General features: G+C 39.8%; 1 protein-coding gene across 2 annotated transcripts in view; it reads right to left on the bottom strand.

The window, feature by feature from the left end:
* The window catches only part of HECW2 (HECT, C2 and WW domain containing E3 ubiquitin protein ligase 2), a 258,616-nt gene that overhangs the window by 116,586 nt on the left and 121,610 nt on the right, over positions 1 to 20,420 (bottom strand). For both annotated transcript variants that reach the window (XM_024733635.1, XM_024733636.1), the window contains exons 11-13: positions 19,833 to 19,936; positions 18,840 to 18,964; positions 6,712 to 6,897 (exon numbers count right to left, since the gene is read on the bottom strand). In XM_024733635.1, coding sequence (XP_024589403.1) covers positions 6,712 to 6,897; positions 18,840 to 18,964; positions 19,833 to 19,936 — 415 coding nt within the window. The remainder of the gene's footprint in view (positions 1 to 6,711; positions 6,898 to 18,839; positions 18,965 to 19,832; positions 19,937 to 20,420) is intronic.

The following is a 20,420-nucleotide window of genomic DNA, read 5'->3' as shown; positions in this document are numbered from 1 at the left end:
AAGGGAGGGAAGGGGGGAGGGAGGGAGGGAGGGAGGGAGGGAGGAAAGAAAGGAGCAAAGGAGGAAAGAATTTTTAAAAATGAAGAAAGAAAAAACACTCCTAGGTTAAGTAACATTTGGTTTTCCTTATTAAAACTCATATTCGTCTACCAGATATATTATCCCCATGAACACATACTAATGATCAAACCTAGCCAAGAACCAGAAGCATTTTAACCAAGTCACATTTTAATACTACTAATACATATTTCTTTTTTTTTTTTTTTTTTTTTTTTTGCGGTACGCGGGCCTCTCACTGTTGTGGCCTCTCCCTTTGTGGAGCACAGGCTCCGGACGCGCAGGCTCAGCGGCCATGGCTCACGGGCCTAGCCGCTCCGCGACATGTGGGATCTTCCCGGACCCGGGCACGAACCCGTGTCCCCTGAATCGGCAGGCGGACTCCCAACCACTGCGCCACCAGGGAAGCCCCGATACATATTTCTTGCATAAATATAAAAAGTTTGTATCAACAATGTAACTCAGCTCCCAAAATACCCTTGATTTTCACAGTCTTGAGAGTGTACAAACATTTAAGAATTACTGCAATAAGAAGTAAGAAGAGATTTTCTTTCTCTACTGGCCTACTTTCTTTGCTTATATGTTTTGTTTCAAATAAGGCAAGTCAAAATGTGTCCTGTATGTTAGTTGAAAATCCTAGACCTTAGGTACAACAAATATGTACACGTAGATATTGATCACAGTCTCATGAGGACTATCCTGCATATAATAAAATGTGGATTATTTCCCAAAATCAAAATGATTAAGGAAATCAAGTAATGGAACAAAATACTGATTAAAATGTAGTGTGGAATTCTGAATAAGATACCTTTCCAAATGTAATTAAAAGTAGAAAGAAAAGCATTACATATTTGATGTCAAACCCCGTTTGGAACTGTATCATCTAACCTTTAAGACTGAAGAATCAAAGATCTATAAAATCTAGGAAGTAAAAAGGGAAACTTACTCTTCCTCTAATTTAACCTATTAATTTTTTAAACAGCTTTACTGAGATATAACTCAGACACTATACAATTCACCCATTTAAAGTATATAATCCACTGTTTTTAGTATATATACAGGATTGTGCAACTATCACCATAATATAATTTTAGAACATTCTCTTCTCCAAATGAAACCACATACCTATTAGCATTCACTCCCCATCCCATCTCCAACCCAAGGAAACCATGAATCTACTTTCTACCTCTATATAGAGATTTGCATATTCTGGACACTTCATATAAATGGAATAGTATGTGATATTTTGTGACCAGTTTCTTTTACTTAGCAAATATTTTCAAGGTTTACCATACTGTATCAGTATTTCATTCCTTTGTACTGTTAAACGGTATTCCACTATATGGATCTACCACATTCATTTATTCATTTATCAGTTGATGGACATTTGGGTTGTTTCTACCCTCTGGCTATTTTGAACAACGCTACTGTGAATAGTTGTGTACAAGTTTTTGTTTGGAAGCATATTTTCATTTCTCTTGGGTATATACCTAACTGTGGAATTGCTGGATCATGTGGCAACTCTTTGTATAAACATTTTTCCAAAGAAGATATACAAATGACCAATAAGCATATCAAACAATGATCAACCTATTCTATTCATTTGCAGAGATAAAGAAAGTCAGACCTGGGAAATTTAAATGATGTATCCCAAGTCAGTTAGATGGCTAGTGGCCAGTGAGGTCCAGACTAACCTTGCACAGGAAAATTATTACAGGATTTGGATACAGAAAGACATGGATCTGTATACAAGAGTTTACTTGCATACTTAACCTCTTTGAGCATTGGTTTCTTCATCTATAGCAAAACCTATTCCATAGGATTATTGTGAAAGTTAAATGAGCTAATATATTATCCTATCATAGAACCTGGCATCTAATTAGTCATTGATATATGTGAATTTCATTCCTTTCCATTATTCTATGCGTCCTTAGCATAAGGACTCTATGGTATTTGAGCATGAAGTCATGCATGTGTTTCTGGTGTGTTCCTAGCATTACATCTAGTAAACTACCTATGATCTAATCAAAACCTATATGTATGTATGTATGTATGACTCAGCCTTGAAGTATACCAGTAACCCCAGTACCTGGATTGGAACTCTTCTTCCTTGGAATGATAAAATATCTCTCATTTCCAAAGACAATCTCTCCCAATAGAGTGTAGCAGTTAAGAGTTATACTCCTAGAGTTAGAATCCTGAATTCCTCACTTACTTGCTAATACACACATTATTTAACATCTCTAAATTTCAATAAAATGTAGATAATAATAATAATAATACCCACCTCATAAACTTCCATGAGGTCCAAATAAGATAATTCATGAAAAAGTACCTAGTACAGTGCCTGGCACATGGTATAAGCTTAATAAACGCAGGTATCATCATTAACACCATTGTCACTGTCATTATCATCATCATCCTCATCTTACCTAGTAAGGCCTGATATTCTGTTCTTACTCTTCAACTAATAGTCAATTTAAAAAAATACTTTACTTCTTTTATGTAAGTCAAGGACATTTTTCACTCTAGAACTCTCAAAAAAAAAAAAAAAGCATATCAGTATAGACTCTTGTGAAATCTCACCCAATTTAAACCTTTGGCCTTAAGTAATTAGAAAACAAAAAGTCTCTTCCAAAACTGAAGACAGCTAAAGTGTGGTACAAGCATAATCACTACCTTGTTCAAACATGTAACACGAAAAATCCAAGACAACATATGCATTAAGAGAGGTCAAATCAGGCGAATCTTAGGAGCTACTTCTGGTGACAGCACAGGAGGAGGGAGTGGCACTGAGGAGAGAGCCTGGAAGCTTCTTCATTTGTCCAAAGCAGACATCACTGAATAACCAGGAATCTACAGGTGACAAGTTTCATTCATTCATCAAACTTGTTTTGAGAATCTTCTATATGAATGGCACTGGGGTTGAAGGGGGTAATTAAACAATAAACAGAAGAACTCTCAAGAAGGGGATCATCTGCTTTAGAAGATAAAATAAGTTAACTATACCATGAGACAGATGGGGATAGCTGTCATAAAACAGTGCAAGGGAGACTCTGTGGGGAGTCGCTTATGCCTGGAGAGCCAAGAGCAACCCATCCAATATGCTGCCCTTCAGTGATGTGTCTAAAAGCCCCCACCCCCTCAACTATGGTAGGAGACCCTACCACAGGCTCCCAGAGCACCTTCACTGTAATTGCTAGAAGATATACATTCACCCTCCTCACTGGTGAGAGGCAGGGTAAAAGCACAGACTTTGGAGCTGGATGTCTTGAGTCAAATCCAATTCTATCACGTACTAATTGTAGGACCTTGGTAAATTTGCCATGCTATGCTTCAGTTTCCTCTTCTAGAAAATATGGATAAAAATAGCAGTTATGTACAAGGCTGCTGTGAGTAGGGAAGGAATTAATCTAAGTGCTTATAACACGGGTAGCACACAGCCAATGCTACATACTACATAATGCTACACTGTTAGCTTGTATCATTGTTATCACAGTGGCATGTACATAGTAGGCATTCAGAAGTGTGTTGAATGGCAAAACAAATGAAAACACAAAAGGAAGATGTTGCACTTGAGAAGACAACATGGGGCCAAATTTCATAAGCCTGAGCAGCTACGTTTGACAACGTTCCTCTTAAGAACCATTTCTTTTCATGCAGGTGAGGATTTGGCCATCCTATTCCATGCCAATTCTAGAAATCAATCATCACTGAGGGGAAAAAAAAACCTCGTAGTATTTAATAGCTTTCGATGTTAAATGGGGCAAAAAGTTTACTCCCTTTAAATGTTCTGGAGGTAAAGCTATTCATTAAAAAGGGGAGCTAAAATTTCTGGCTGGAAGAAAACCTATTAACTGCCTGGAGGATGGGAGCCATGACTTTTAAAGTACAATCAAAAGCAGCACAGCCAAATACAGATATGGCCTTTCCCAAATGTTCTTCTAAGCTATTTTAGTTCATTGGAGGCCAATCTTTTATACAGGAAGGATAGGGGAGAAGCACAGGGAGATACACCTGCTTTCATTAAGGTACCGAGCTTAGCTAAAAATCTTATTAAAGTCCAAATGCACAAAGCAGAAGAATCAGGCTAAAGTGATAATCTTTCAGGCCTGTCTGATAATCCATTTTGTCCACAAGGCCAGGGGTCTTTCCACATCTTTCATGCCACACAGCATTCAAATGCAAAGCCACCAACAGACTGTGAGGTCAGCTATCTACCAGCCCACATCCAGGGCTCTTTACAATGCTTACAACTTCAGGCTGAAACCCCAAATGAATCCAAACCCTCAGGGAATAAGATGGATGGTTATGTTACCCACACAGCCGAGATAATGTTTACCTCTGTTTAACTATCGAAACTTTATAAAAGCTATGAGACAGAATTTGTTCTTAAGAATACATCGTAACTCAAATAGTATCCTAAGTTTAACTTAAACTTTTCTCGAGGTTCAGGTGTTATTAATAAGAAGCTCTCTCCTGAAGCATGTCTGACAAGTTGTGACTGGCAAGAAAGGAACCTCCCCTTCCATGTCTGCATGATAAGTTCCCGATTCCCTTTAGCTAAGGATACAAAATGACTTAGCAAGTTAAGTCTCTATATAGAGCAGAAATACATGCAGCATTATCTCAACTTGGGTTTCCCTGGAGCTATGGTTCTCTAATGAGTATAGCTCCTCATGACACCAGGAAAAATACTGTCAGAGTTGAGAACAGAGCTGAATTCTTCGTCTGCTAATGCTCTTTTATATGCAGGTATAATACAATCAATATTTTCCGAAGTCCTTTCTTGGACCACCTGAGCCCTTCCATTTAGTTAGAATGTTTACAAACACTGGGCTCTCAGGCTGTTGACCCAGAATCAGCACCAGCAAAGTGACATCCTCCTCTGGAAGGAGAGAGCACAGGAAGTGCCAAGGGTCCCTGCGTGCAGCTCTTAGTGTCCTGGAAAGACTTCCCTGCCATGCCCACCTGACTCTGATACAACGCCATTCTATCTGTGGTCCAGGGACCTAATCACAAATCCATTCTCTTTCATCTATTCTACTTCATGCTTGCCACTTCTAATCTCCTCTAGGCTGGGAATTAGAGGTTTACTAAAAAAAATTTACAGAAATCAAGTCAATAGTTTCAATGAAAGTCTGAGGGCTCCTCCCATGCAAAATACATACATGTACTTTGTAATATCTAATTTGACTGCTTATAAGTTATTAGATAAGATTGCTGGAAGCTGAGTTCAGGATGAGTAAGATGCTACTGTGGTATTATTGCCAGAGGGTACTCTGGGGGAGAACGGCATTTATTGAGTACTTTCCACATTCCATTCGCCTTGAATGCTCTTCCCTGATATGGTTTACTTCTCACTTCGTTCAAGTCTGTGTGCATGTAGAGCCTTATCTGTGAGGCCTTCCCCAGCCACCCTCTATAAAATAACACTCCACTACTGCCTTTCTCTAGACCCCATCTCCTGCTTTCTTTTAAATCATAGCTTTAATCAGCTCTTGGCATGCTATGTATTTACCTATCTGTCCATTGCCCATCTCTTTCCATCAGAATGGCAGTTCCATGGAGTAGCTGGCTTAGCTGTTTTGCACAGGTACTCAATAAGTATTTGTTGAATGAAAAAGTCAAGCATAGTTATTGTAAATATCTTGTCAATTTAATCCTCCCCACCCTACAAGTCACATATTTCAAGGCTTTTTATAGATAGGGAAATTGAGGTTGGTTACTCAATACTTGGAGAGCATGCTGTGGTGGTTAAGAGCATGGACCCTGGAAACACACTGCCTGGATTACAGCCCAGCTCAGACACTGCTCACCTCTATGACACTGGGCAAGTCACTGAACCATTCTGGACCTGGGGTCCTTTATATGTCAATAGCAATAATAATAACAGTACTGCCTTACAGAGTTGTTGAGAAGAGCTTAAACATACAAAGGGCTTAAACAGTTCATGGCTCATAGTAGGTGCTGAACGAGAGTTAATAAATAAAGTCTTAGCTGAGAAACACCTTATAAGAATTACTAACTTTCTCATTCTGATTTCTTACTTATATAACAACCTCCTGATTACAAGTCAGCTTTCTGGTTCATCTGTCGAAGAAGGAAGTACCGATGTGGTTACCCGGCCTGTGTGAGAGTTACGTATTTCTCATCATAAATTCATCAATCTGTGAATCTTGCTTTAATGTGCTAACAAAACCAGGGTTCTGAATCAACAAGACTGAGGCCCAAACCCTGACGGTGTCACAGACACACCTTGCACTGTTGCTTAGCAACCTCCTAGCCACTTTCTCCAAACAATGCCGCAACTTGTATTCAACTACCCACAGCACAAGCTGTATGGCTAGAAGAAGGAAGTGTTGTTGCCTAAGAAACCTTTTCTCTAATCAGTAGAAAATGGTGAGAGATTACAATTCAAAGAAAATCCAGGGGAAGTGAGGGTTTTGCCCAACAAGTGCCATCCACCGCATACACTACTTCAGAAAAGTGTAGCAATGGTTTATGGTATCAAACAACCTGCTTGTCCAGGTTTCCCTTGAACCAGGTCACGCAGGGCTTTTAGCCCTCACTTGAAGGGTAGGGCCCAGTGCCAAAGCCACAAGCAGCCCACAGTCACACGGAGGCTTCCCCATGGCAACTCCCGCAAGTTACCTTGCCCTGATGATCATGTTTCATTTCCCAGCCCCTCGGCAGCTCCAGTTGTTTGTTTGCAAACATGTTGAGGAATCCCACAAGGTCCCGGTTATGCTGGTAGCGTTCAAAGTGGTGGGTGTCCCGCCGGACTTTGGTGATCATGTGCTTCAAACACGTGTTGTTTGTAAACATGCGGTAGGCACTCTGGAGAGGATGGAAAAACAATGTTAATGTGCTTTGGGACATGCAAAAGTAACATATATACTCCCATGGGCATATTTAATCTTTGGAATAGTGTACAGGTTTCAATGTAACTCAAGACCCACACATGGAAAACAGCAGATAAAGCAAAATAATTTTGATCAAAATAAAATAGACTACAGAAAATCAGGGAGTCTTCACTAATGATTCTAGTTTTCTAAGGAACGAGAATGCTGTCGAGTCTCATTCTACACGTGATGTAAGATCCTAAAGTTGGTTTTAGGCAAAACCCACACAGTCGAAATCACACCATGCTGGAGACAAACATACCACCTCACAGTGAGCCCCAGTACAGCCAGTGTTTCCTCTGGCACAGGAACAGATCATTGGCTCTATGGGTGAGTGCCAATGAAGCAGCTGGCGTACATTTAGGAGCCAAGTTGTATGAAAAAATGCTTGGCCATATATTTGAATATTAGAAGTACATGCAATGGGCTGAGTTGTTCTCACTGAGAGTCATATTTATCTGAGACCAGAGTAGACTGGAGTTTTTCATCTCACTCCTGCTTGGAGGCATAATCTCAGTAAATGGAATGGCAGGCAGAACTACCTGGACTGTATAACTCAGTATTTTTTTTTTCTTTCTCCCTCTCTTTTTCCTGTGTGTGTACACACACACACACACACACACACAGACAAATACACATATATATGGCTAAATTTACATGATTGAAATACACATTTAATAAAATTCCATTATACCAGCACGTACAAAAAAGTGATTGTTTTGTAAAAGTATCTCATGATACTTAAAGAGGCCAAAAAAGGACCATGGGCTGTCTGCGTATGAGTCAGGCAACAAATATTCAATGCACAATACCATGTGCCAAGCAGTAGAAAAGGAATAACTGTATAGAGCTATTTCCTTAAGTCATCAGAAGAAACGTGATATTCATGAAATTGACCAACCGTGAATGATCTCTCCTGGAATGCTATTCTTCTCACATAGATTCAAAGGGCTTTGGATTCCTCTTATCTTTAGTGTCCCAGGGACACCAGACTAAGTCTGGAGGCCTTCAGGCTTTACTTCATGGGTTCTGTTATTTATTTCCTTTTAGACAGACCAAGGCAAACCCACAAGAAACCAGAATCCCTGGAAATCATTTCACTTTAATAAACATTTACTGTGCTGGTTATTGAGGATAAAAGATAAATGAGTATGAGGACAGTCAACAATGCTCCTGTCTTTCCAGGGTCCCTCAGGATGTGTCATGTCCAGGTCAAAGCATTTATTGCCGATGGGAGTCCCTCTAGAGCTTTCTTTTCTTTGGTACAGTGAGCACAGCAACCGGCCATGTTTGAAATGGTGGCTGCTTCCCAGTCTGGGTTCCTGGGTCTCTGAAGGACTACAGGGATCAGAGAACCCTGACAACCCAATTTGGAATGAGAAACAAACCTTTGCTGGCTTAAGCCACTGAGATTTTTTGGTCACCGTTATTGATGTATAACCTAAACTACATAAAGTAACTTTTCTACCGTTATTCTGATTAATTTGCTGTCATTATATACTTTTTGCTTTGCATTAGAATATTTTTCCTCTATCAAAATGGAAGGAAGGGAGGAAGGAAGGGAGGGAGGGAGGGAGGGAGGGAGGGAGGGAAGGCCAGCCACATTAAACAGTCCTCAAATATTAGTGTACTAGTTCCTTAGTAAACCTGAGTAGAAAATATTTTGAGGTCACATTTCAACCTGACAGTCTAAATGAGAGGAGGTTTGATGGCTGTGAGAAATTATGAGTTTCAGAGCACAGAGCACTACCAAAGCAGGCAGGCCCATGCAGGGGCTCTGGGCAATTAGAGAGCACGAGAGAAGAAGAAAATGATACCATGAAAGCAGAGAAGGAGACTAATAAAAGAAGTTGGAGGGTGTCAGAGACAAACGTTAGCTAACTCACAGTTTAGCCTGTGGCTGACCCTTCCTTGGAGTCTTACGTCCAATCAGCAAGGCATCTGTTTTCTGCATTTGGCTCCATGGTGCTGATATATTTTCACAGAAGCCATTACAAGCATAGAGGCCAGAGACCACACTAGCTTCTGTGATGGCGATGGTAACGAACGTTCAAGTCATACTTCCTAATAAGTCTCCTTGGGGACAAATTATTGCGGGATAATTCTGTCAGATAAATCATTTCATTAGCTGTCTTCTAAATAGGTGTATGTCCTGTTACCCTTCCTTCTCCTTCCGCCCATTAAAATAAGAGGCCACATCCTGATTCTTTATTTAGAGCACCAGAAATGCTCCTCACTCTGCTAAAGAAAAGCAGCAGAACTTTATTAGGGCAAGCAGTGGTGATTAGGTGAAGTAACCCACTCCAGCCTCAGGCACGAAGCAACTCCCTGGGGTTGGACAGCTCTTTGAGCACAGGAGTCTTAAGGCTGGTCTTATAATTAATTATGTCCTTTCATCTTCCTCCTCTCCACTCAATGAGACGTGTAATACAGTGCCAAGTTCAACTGCTCTTTGCAAAAAGCATCTACCAAAGTAAATTAAGTGTAAGGAAGATTTCTCTCATCAGTAACCAGCAAACAACCTTTAGAACCACAGCTTTTTCAAGTCTGAATAATATGCACATGACTACTAGGGTCTACTGAAAACACATAAGGCAAACAGGAACATCCCTCTGGACTGCTACATGTCTATAAGAAACTACATACATACTTATTTACATGTATATGTTTATTTATACATGTTCATACGTATGTATAACATTTATACAAGTCTATGCTTATATATACATCTGTTTACTCTACTTTTAAATATATATTTTATGTTTATTCAATATGTATAGTATTGTTTTAAAATGTATATTTTGTATATATAGATACATATATATGATCTGAAATATAAATATCCTTTCTGAGTAATTTTGTTCAGAAAAGATATTTATACTCCAGTTCATACAGAACTATGGTGAGGATTCTAGTCACAGCTCATGGACAGAGACAAAGAAAGTAATTTACTCTCTGCCTCAATTTGCTCAACTATAAGACAGGATAATAGCAACTGCCCTGATTTCTTCATAGGCATGTGGGATTGAAATCCAGTGGAACAAAGGATGTAAAAGTGCTTTGAAGAGGTAAAAATCACTGTAAAAATATAGAGTGGAAGTAAGTACAAGAATATATAAGGGATTATACCTATCATAACTACATTCTAACAGATGAATTATAGTACTAAAACTGTCTTCCACTTTCAGTCGTTGAAGATCTTGGGGGAGCATCCCACTTTCTGTTAAGGGAAGAAGCGTCTCATAACCTCTCACTAATTATGTGCTAAGCCCTGTGCTAGACCCTGAGGATACAGAGATGAGCACAGCCTGATCACTCAAAGGGATAGAGAAGGAAAATTATAGGGGGAGGTGGGAGGAAGGGGTTCACTGGAGGCAGAAAGTAGAGCTTGGGAAACAGAGGCCACAGTAGCAGTGAAAATACTGAAACACACTGATAGAACTAGCAGAGCTAAGACTGAGAACAGTCCAAAGAGAAATACTAAACAGGTGGGATTAGGTTGAAAGAGCTTCGTCTTCAGGCATCTTTATTCGCCCTCTGGGGTTCAGTGGGTCTAATTGGAAAGGGATCCTTTTCTGTGTTTGAGTTGTTGTTTTGTTTTGGTCTTACAGGGAAAATATGCAGTAAACGGATCTGATCTTCTACCTGAAACAAAAGTAGATTAGGAAAGGGCAAATGGACCTATTTCATAGCAGTCTCATTATAATGCACAGGAACGATCTCACCTGGGAAGCTGCTGCATGTGGACTCACAAGCAGTAAGGCAAGTTGGCAACTGTTAACAGTAGACAGAGCCCCTTTAAATGAACCCTGCAGGGTGTAAAGTTTTCTTGTCCTTTGATGTGATTTAAGATGTCCATTTTGACCATCCCTTCTCTAATCCAAAACTCCCTTTCCCAATCCTTTTAGTTGTTTCTTGTCTTATCTCCCTAGTAAAGAAAGAAACACTCCATGGCTGGATGAATGATCAACTGATTATGAACTGAATTTCTTTGTGGAATTTTGTTAAAATAACACTCCTTAGAGCTTGACATGTTTTGTTTGGTTAAGTGCTTGAGGTGTTAGAAGTGAAAAATATTGAGATGAGCCGAGGGGAACGTTACTGCCATTCGGCAACAGAATAAGAAAATTGTATGTGAACACTCAGTTCTTATCAATCAATCAACTTATCGATCAATTAATTGCAATCAATGCAAGTAATAATCAAACCTCTTTTTTTGGCAGATCTTTTTTTTAAGTGTTATGGTGATCATATGCCCAGGATTACCTGGCCCAGTCTTGATTTACTCTAAATCTGTTCTTTTCAATAACACAGGTAAGTATTGATACATTACTGCTAAAGAAAATCTATCATATTCCAGAAATCCTTCATCAAGAACAGGTATTCTGATTTCATGCTTGGAAAATATCATCACTGCCTCCATAGCAAATGTATACAAAGGCTCACAAGGGAGCAGATATGAGCATCTGTATATATTATTCACTAAACAAAATTTATCATGAACCACATCAAGTAACATTGTTTTCATAAGATATATGCTGGGATATGGAAACAGTCTTGTCTTAAGCAGGTGTTTCACAATATTTTTAATCATAAGGGATGTTACATTTTTCTCATCTAGCTAAAGAGTAAAATGGAGGGAAAACTGAACTTATTGACAAAACTAAACTATCAACTCATCTACCTTGCAATAGCGGGAATTTCTGTATTATAAGAATATATTTAAGTATTTTGGAGCAATATTTTTCTTCATTAAGTAGTGAGGAGTGTATAAGATGGAATTAATGTATTTCTAGAGAGTTTATTAAAAGCCAAAGTAATAATTATTTGGCATGTATGTTGGAAACATTATTCAGTTGCATATAATGAAATGTATTTATGTATGACAATTATTAGACAAACACAGTCATACCAACTATAAAAGACATGACACTAATAATTAAATCTTGAATTATCAGGAGAAATGGTTTATCAAGACAATTTTGGAAGCAATCTGATCACAACCAGAAGAGGGCAGTAGAATATATCTTAAAGCAACAACCACGCAAAAACAGAAAAAAAAAATCCCAATATTTTGTTCCTCAAGTTTTCCTTTAGAGTTATGCCACCTATATATCTACTTAATTTTGTTCTTTTCAATAAATATGATTAGGTATCCACCAAAAAACTATTAGAACTAATAAATGAATTCAGCAAAGTTGTATGATACAAGATTAAAATACAGAAATCTGTTGCTTTTCTATACGCTAATAATGAACTAACAGAAAAAGAAAGCAAAAAAAAAAAATCTGTTTAAAATCACGTGAAAAAGAATAAAATACCTAAGAATAAACTTAACCAAGAAGGTGAAAGACTTACACTCTGAAAACTATGAAAGATTGATGAAGGAAACTGAAAATACATAGAAATGGAAAGATCTTCTGCATCCTTGGATTGGAAGAATTAATATTGTTAAAATGTCCATGCTACCCAAAGCAATCTACAGATTTAATGCAATCCCTATGAAATACCCATGACATTTTTCATAGAACTAGAACAAAAAACCCTAAAATTTATATGGAACCACAAAAGACCACGAATTGCCAAAGCAATCTTGAGAAAAAAGAACAAAGCTGGAGGTATCATGCTCCCTGACTTCAGACTATACACAAAGCTACAGTAATCAAAACAGACTGGCACTGGCACAAAAACAGACACACAGAGCAATGGAACAGAATAGAGAGCCCAGAAATAAACCCACCCACCTTGGGTCAATTAATCTATGACAAAGGAGGCAAGAATATGCAATGGAGAAAAGACAGTCTCTTTAATAAGTGGTGCTGGGAAAACTTGACAGCTGCATGTAAAAGAATGAGATTAGAACATTTCCTCATACCACATACAAAAATAAACTCAAAATGGATTAAAGACTTAAATGTAAGACTTGAAACCATAAAACTCCTAGAAGAGAACATAGGCAAAACACTCTTTCACATAAATCATGGTAATATATATTTTTTGGATCTGTCTCCTAAGGCAAAAGAAATAAAAGCAAAAATAAACAAATGGGACCTAATTAAGCTTAAAAACTTTTGCACAGCAAAGGAAACCATCAACAAAACAAAAGACAACCTACTAAATGGGACAAAATATTTACAAATAATATGACTAACAAGGGATTAATATCCAAAATATATAAACAGCTTATATAACTCAATATCAAAAAAACGAACAACCCAATTAAAAATTGGGAAGAAGACTCAAAAACATTTTTCCAAAGAATACATACAGATAGCTAACAGGCACAAGAAAGGATGCTCAACATCACTAATCATCAGAGAAATGCAAGTCAAAAGCACAATGAGATATTACCTCACACCCGTCAGAGTGGCTATCATCAAAAAGTCTACAAATAACAAATATTGGTGAGGATGTGGAGAGAAGGGAACTGTTGTACTCTGTTGGTGGGAATGTAAATTGGTGCACCCACTATGGAAAACAGTATGCTGGTTCCTCAAAAAACTAAAAATAGAACTATCATTTGATCCAGCAATTCCACTCCTGGGTATATATCCGAAAAAACCCAAAAACATTACTTCGAAAAGATACATGCACCCCAATGTTCATAGCAGCATTGTTTACAATAGCCAAGATATGGAAGCAACTCAAGTGTCCATCAACAGATGAATAGTTAAAGAAGACACAATGGAATATTACTCAGCCATAATAAATAATGAAATTCTGCCATTTGCAACAATGTGTATGGAACTAGGGAGTATTATGCTTACTGAAATAAGTCAGACAGAGAAAGACAAATACTGGATGTTATCACTTATATGTGAAATCAAAAAATAAAACAGGGCTTCCCTCGTGGCGCAGTGGTTGGGAGTCTGCCTGCCAATGCGGGGGGGGCACGGGTTCGTGCCCAGGTCGTGGAGGATCCCACGTGCCGCAGAGCGGCTGGGACTGTGGGCCATGGCTGCTGGGCCTGCGCGTCTGGAGCCTGTGCTCCGCAGCAGGAAGGGCCGCGGCGGTGAGAGGCCTGCGTACCGCAAAAAAAAAAAAAAACACCAAATATATATAACAAAACAGACTCACAGATATAGAAAACAAACTAGTGGTTACCAGTGGGGAGAAGGGAGGGGGAGGGGCAAGATAGGAATAGGGTATTAAGAGATACAAACCACTATGTATAAAATAGATAACCAACAAGGATATATTACACAGCACAGGGAAATAGCCATTATTTTGTAATAACTTGAAATGGAGTATAATCTATAAAAATATTGAATCACTACGCTGTACCCCTGAATCTAATGTAATGTTGTAAACCAACTATACTTCAACAAAAAGAAATCACAAATCGCACACCGTAAAAAGATGGTAGCTTGAAATTGGCCACAGTGGGAATATTAACACTGAAGAAATCGGTAAATGCAAATCAGGCCTTGATATTGTTTTATGGGCTGTCTAGACTAAGAGTGAGTAAACTATAGACTCATGGGCTGACTGGCTGTGTTTGCTAACCAAGTTTTATTGGAATACAACCACATCCATTCATTTACATGTTGTCCTTGGCCCAAACGCTGAAAATATTTACACTCTGGCCCTTTCCAGAAAAAGCCTACTGACTTTTTCTAAATAATAAGTTCTAGACTTAAGAAACTGGTAAAGAAAATAAAATGCTAATAATACAGATTAAAGTTCAAATTGTGCCATTACATTGCAAATAGCGCATGTGCGTGCACACACACACAATGAAGAAAAATAAGTCCAATATTCAAACACTATTATCTAGCTAAACAAAGAAGGTGCTGGCCTCACTGACAAAAGAGTGTGAAGAATGTCAGCTCTCCCTCCAAGATATGTGCCACATTCATCCACCTGTCACCATCTCCACTGCTGCGGCACTAGTCCAAGTCCCTTCCATGTCTCACCACAGCGCCTTTTCACTTGCTTCCATGATGCCAATCTTGCCTTTTAAAACCCATTCTCAACACAGTAGGTAGAAGAAACTTAAAAAAAATCAAAACTACACCCCCACAGGAACCCCTTTTAGAATAAAGCCCATTTAGAATGAAGCCCAAACTCCTTGCCAGATCACACAAGCCCTACATTTTGAAGCCCTGCTCACCTCTCTGACCGTACTATGTACCACATCAAACTCATTCCTGTCCTCAAGCCTTTGCTCTTCCTTGGCAAGGAAAGTTCTTCTCCAAGACCTTTGCCTTTCTGGCTTCTTGACATTGTACAACAGCTTGAATATGACTCCTTGGAGAGGCCTTGCCATCCACCTGATCTAAACCAGCATCTGCAGTACCTTGGCCCCAAGTCACCCTAGCCCAGTCACCTGTACTGTTTCAGTTGCCTCACGACACATTTTACCGTCTGCATTATCTTTTCTTGTTCACTAGTTGATCTTTATTCCACTGTATCCTGAGAGTCTCGAATGTACTAGGCAAATCATAGGCTTTTAATAATTATTGGTTGAATGAATGCATGAACAAATGAACAAAGGAAAACTCATGTTACCTGACCTCAAGTCCAAAGCTTTTCCCACCACAGCATGACACTTTCTGTTTTAGACTGACAACTCTGAATGTTATCCCATTGTATGAAAGCCTACGATCTCCTAGAATTGTCGCATACACGAGTTTAGGTTCCTGTAATCTGGCTTCTGCTTACCTTTCCAGGCTCAGATCTGACTTTCACTAGTGTCCCATGGTCTCCGCACACCAGCAACACCAAACTGCTGTACTAGTAATTTGGTTTCAGTACTTCTATAGTAATTACTAAGACAGCCCTGCAACTTCATGGATCTCTTGTTCTGTAAATGCTGCTCCTTCTACCTAGAGAGCTCTGGCCCATCTAGGGCAAGTTCCTATTCAATCTTTAAAACCTATCAGTCTTTAAAACCTACTCAGTCTTTAAAACCTATCCCAAACGCCAACCCAGCCACGGCTCCTCCCATATGCCTTCTCCCCAGAGTTAATCACGCACCCCAGCAGGATATCTTCTACAACCTTCCATCACCGCACTTACAACTCTGCTCACTGCATTGGAATGTGTTTTCAAGTCTGGGGCTCCAGAGCCCACAGTTGCTGTCAGTTTTGTATCTCTAGGACTTAGTGCCTGGTATACAGTAGGGAATCAACAACTGTTGCTACACTGAATGCCTCTTGCATGAAATCTGAGAACAGCCTTCTCCCAAGTCCTCTCTCTTCCAAGATAAACCTATAACCCATGAGATAATGATCAGTATGTTAACTGATCAATAAATATGTGCATACTAATAGCCTCGCCAACAGCTCCTGGTGATTGGACTATGCTGACTGCTACTCTTCCCAACAGTCTATTTTTCCTAAGGCATATAATCTGTCTGGTTAAATTCAAAATGTTCTTACATTCCCTTAACAAGCCTCTCAAGAGTCCTCTTCTTCAGTTTCTGTTCTATTTACCCACCAAAGCCTGCCAACTCTCTGCCTGTGATTCTCTCATGCTGGATCCTTCCTCGTTATTTCCTCACCTCCTAGTCTAGGCTCTTATCAGCTCCAGCCACTACGAATGGGTTGTATACAGCTGGATGTCTGTGGCCAGGGTCTCCCCCGGCCCCCATTCTAAAGCGCTCCAGGTGCAGCTAAGACAACCTTCCCCTAATTAAAACCTCCAGGAAGCCGCTCCCTCAGCCCTCAGAGACTTGCGGGACAGGGCCCGCCTTGCTCGCCCTGTTACCCCCAGCACCTTGCAGAAACACGAAGCTCCTTCTTGATGCCTCCACACCTAGTCCAGTTTCGAGCTGTTTACTTGCGCGTTAGCTGACCCAGCAAGATGAACTCCTGTGTCAGACCAAAGCCCTACAGGTGTTTCTCGTTTGTTCTTTTTCCCATCCCTAACAGCCAGTTTTTCACCAAGTCATGTTGACTCTACCTTCAAAATAGCCCTTGAGCCTGTGCACTTCTCTCCATCTCCACGCCAACACCAGTATTCCAGCCATCACTGCCTTTCCCTTGGACCGTGAAGATCCTCCGTTCTCATCACTCTGCTTCCTTCCTTGCCTTTCTACGCTCTCCAGATCCAAGCATGTCACACTCTTAAGTGCATGATGGCTTCCCGCTGCTCAGAATAGAATCTAAATCCCCTGCCATGTCCCATAGGCAGACCTATGATCTGGATCTCACTGACTTTCCAACGTAGTATCACACCACCCCCTTTTCTATCACTACACAGCAGCCCCTCTGCCCTCTTCTGAGTCCTGGGGCCCCTGCACTTCCTGTTTCAACTGCTTGAAATGAGCTTCCCCTGGCTTTTCCCATGGTTGATGATTTCTCATCTTTCAACTTCCAACTCAAAAATTATTTCTTCAGAGAGGTATTCTAGAACCATCTTTCTAAGGTAGCCTTCATTCTCTGCCCATTCTAGGATAAGAACTTGATCTTATTGCCCACTGTGTCTGCAGCACCTACCATAATTTCTAGCATAAACCGTGTTTTAAGTAATATTTATTGGATGATTAAAATAACTCACTATGCACATAGGACATGTTTTTCACTTCTGTCTTTGCTCATGCATACCCTCTACCTAGAAGGCCCCCCTACTCCTTTCTTTTTTAACCAGCCAGTGTCTGTTATTTATTCTGTGAGACAATTTAAGATTCACATCACAAAGAAATGCTTTCTAACCAACTTTCCTATCACACTCTAATTTTTTTCTTCACACACACACGCACGCGTGCGCCAAAACACAAGTTTTGGCTTAAACTATATAATATTTTCGAACACTTCTCTTTCCTTCTAGAAATGTCTGAGATAAATATCATGCCCAGGACCAGAGAACAGGTATGTAACATTTTCCACTGTCACCCCATGGACTTCATATACCCTGGTGCCTCCAGGAGGTTAACACTTCCTGAGGAAAATTAAAACCTCCCATTCCAGATGGTAATTCCAAAATAAATGTGGGAAAGGGGCACATGAATAGAGCTGGAGAAACTGATGGTCATGAGGACTTAATGGGCTGGGGATTGGAAGCTAGCGAGGGGTTTCTTGGTTAAGGAACCAAGATCAGGAAAGGGGTAGAATTTTTGTTAAAAGTCAAGACTGGGGGAAATGAAAGAAAACAAGTGAAGGAGACAGTCAAAATGATTTCTCTCTATTTAAACAATGATTAAAAGGCTGACGTTTTTTATAACCTTCTGGTTAACAAAAGGTTGATTCTTTTAGCTGATGCTAACATTTTTAGGCCTCTAGCAAAATTACAGAGGGAGGGCTTCTAAAGAATAGACATATTAGTAAAAGGAGGGAAATTTAAATGTACTTCATCCTTAAACACATCACCATTACCCCTCCTCCCACTAGCCCCCCCCCCCAAAAATCCTGATCTCCCATACAAACCTCATGTATCTTTAAAAAATTCCTCTATTTGTGGATTTACTTTTTCAGATTACAGCAATGTATACACTTTATATTCATTCTTTCTTTTGCAGAGCCCGTACCAATATCTCAAAGCTCAACCTGACCAACGCCTGTTGTCAATTCTCAGATATTTGGTTATACTTGCGCACGCAAAACAAGGTGGCCATTAAGAGCACAGACTGTGGAGTCAGCACCTCTGGGATTTCAACCCCAGCTATCACATTTAGTAGCTGTATAACCTTGAGCATGTTATTTAAGCTCTCTATGCCTCAGTTTCTTCATCTGGAAAAATAGAAGTTTTATCTAACTCATAGGTTTGTTTGGGCTAAATGGGTTAAGCCATGGGTAGTGCTTAACACTGAGCATGGAACACATGTGGTGCTCGGTAAACTTAGCTATTTTCATTCTTACTGTTATGACGTAAACGAGGATAATTTCCTTTGGCCTGGTGCTCTTTCCCTCACATCCTCTCGGATTTGATACTCACAGGGTTAGAATGCAGCACAGTGAAGAACTCTGGGCTGATGAGGAACTTCACGGGGGGAGACTGTAACAGCAACGTGAGCCTGGATCTGGAGGTAGAGTGGGGCGGGACGTTCTCCCGTCGGAAATCTAGACGGGGCAGACCACAGAGGCTTTCAGGGAGGTCTCTGCACATGCTGGAAACATCTACTCACTTCCGTCTTTATTTTAAAACAACACCTATATCGTTTGTTATTATTTTAATCCCCCAAACACTTTTTACTTTTCTGTAAATCACGCATAAAACCCAATTGCTCTCCATCACATTAAAATGGAATTCAATAATATATCTAGTCACTATTAACATTTTTTAAAATAAATTTATTTATTTTTGGCTGCTTTGGGTTTTTGTTGCTGTGGGCTTTCTCTAGTTGTGGCGAGCGGGGGCTACTCTTCGTTGCAGTGCACAGGCTTCTCATTGCGGTGGCTTCTCTTGTTGTGGAGCACTAACTCTAGGTGCACGGGCTTCAGTAGCTGTGGCACATGGATTCAGTAGTTGTGGCTCGCGGGCTCTAGAGTGCAGGCTCAGTTGGTATGGCGCACGGGCTTAGTTGCTCCGTGGCATGTGGGATCTTCCCGGACCAGGGCTTGAACCTGTGTCCCCTGCATTGGCTGGCGGATTCTTAACCACTGCGCCAACAGGCAAGTCCCCACTATTAACATTTTAATGCATCCTTAGATTTTATAAGTAATCAGATTCCATCTTTTTCTACTAACCCACAGATCCAGAGATTAAAGTAATTTATATCCTGTTTGGTTTTGTGATTCTTTTCTTAGTACTAATAAAAAGTCGAGGATTAGAAGAGGTGTCTGGTGAATTGGACTTTTTGAGTTGAATTACCTGGTCTTCATGAAGATCAAAAGTCCTTTTAAAGAAAGCTTCATTTCTTGGAAATCCTTACTTACTTGTTTTCTATTTTTGCGAGATTACAAAACAAACCAACCCAAAGGCTCTTACCTGCACTGGCTTGGTGAAAGTCGGCTTCCTCCCCTGCCACATCAATCGCATTGGTGTTTTCCTCAGGCCTCTCATTAGTCATGGTTCTGCGGATACTCTGGTATCTAAAATCAGAAGCCTAGAGTTACAACACAGCAGCCTCTAAAACACAGGGCTCAACTGCTCCACCAGAGCTCAGAAGTTTTCACCATCTTCCCAGCCTTGACCATTTCCTCCTCAAACCTCCATCCCGTGACCTTCTGGGCCATCTGTTAAGTAAATCCATCGGATTTAATTTCTTCTGTCCATAGTCTGTGGAACATTTTCTTAACAAATTAATAAAACTTTAAAAAAACATTGTGGCCTTTAACCAAAGGAAACTAAATTCCTATATTGTTAAAGAACAACTTTTGTTCCACAGCAATTAGTTTTGGGAAAAGAAGGACAGATTTTTAAAAGCTTAGGTAACTAATAAAGATGCATTACGAACGAAGATTCTAGATATTTAAAAAGCTATCTGGGTTCAAATGACAAGTGTATATGCTCTGTTTTATTGAAAATCAATGCCTTGGGTTGACTAAAGGGGTCATCTCATTACTTATTTCCTCT

This window comes from Neophocaena asiaeorientalis, unplaced genomic scaffold, assembly GCF_003031525.2.
Source record: "Neophocaena asiaeorientalis asiaeorientalis breed wild unplaced genomic scaffold, Neophocaena_asiaeorientalis_V1.1 scaffold24, whole genome shotgun sequence".
NCBI lineage: Eukaryota > Metazoa > Chordata > Mammalia > Artiodactyla > Phocoenidae > Neophocaena > Neophocaena asiaeorientalis.
This window is presented reverse-complemented; position numbering and strand designations above follow the sequence as displayed.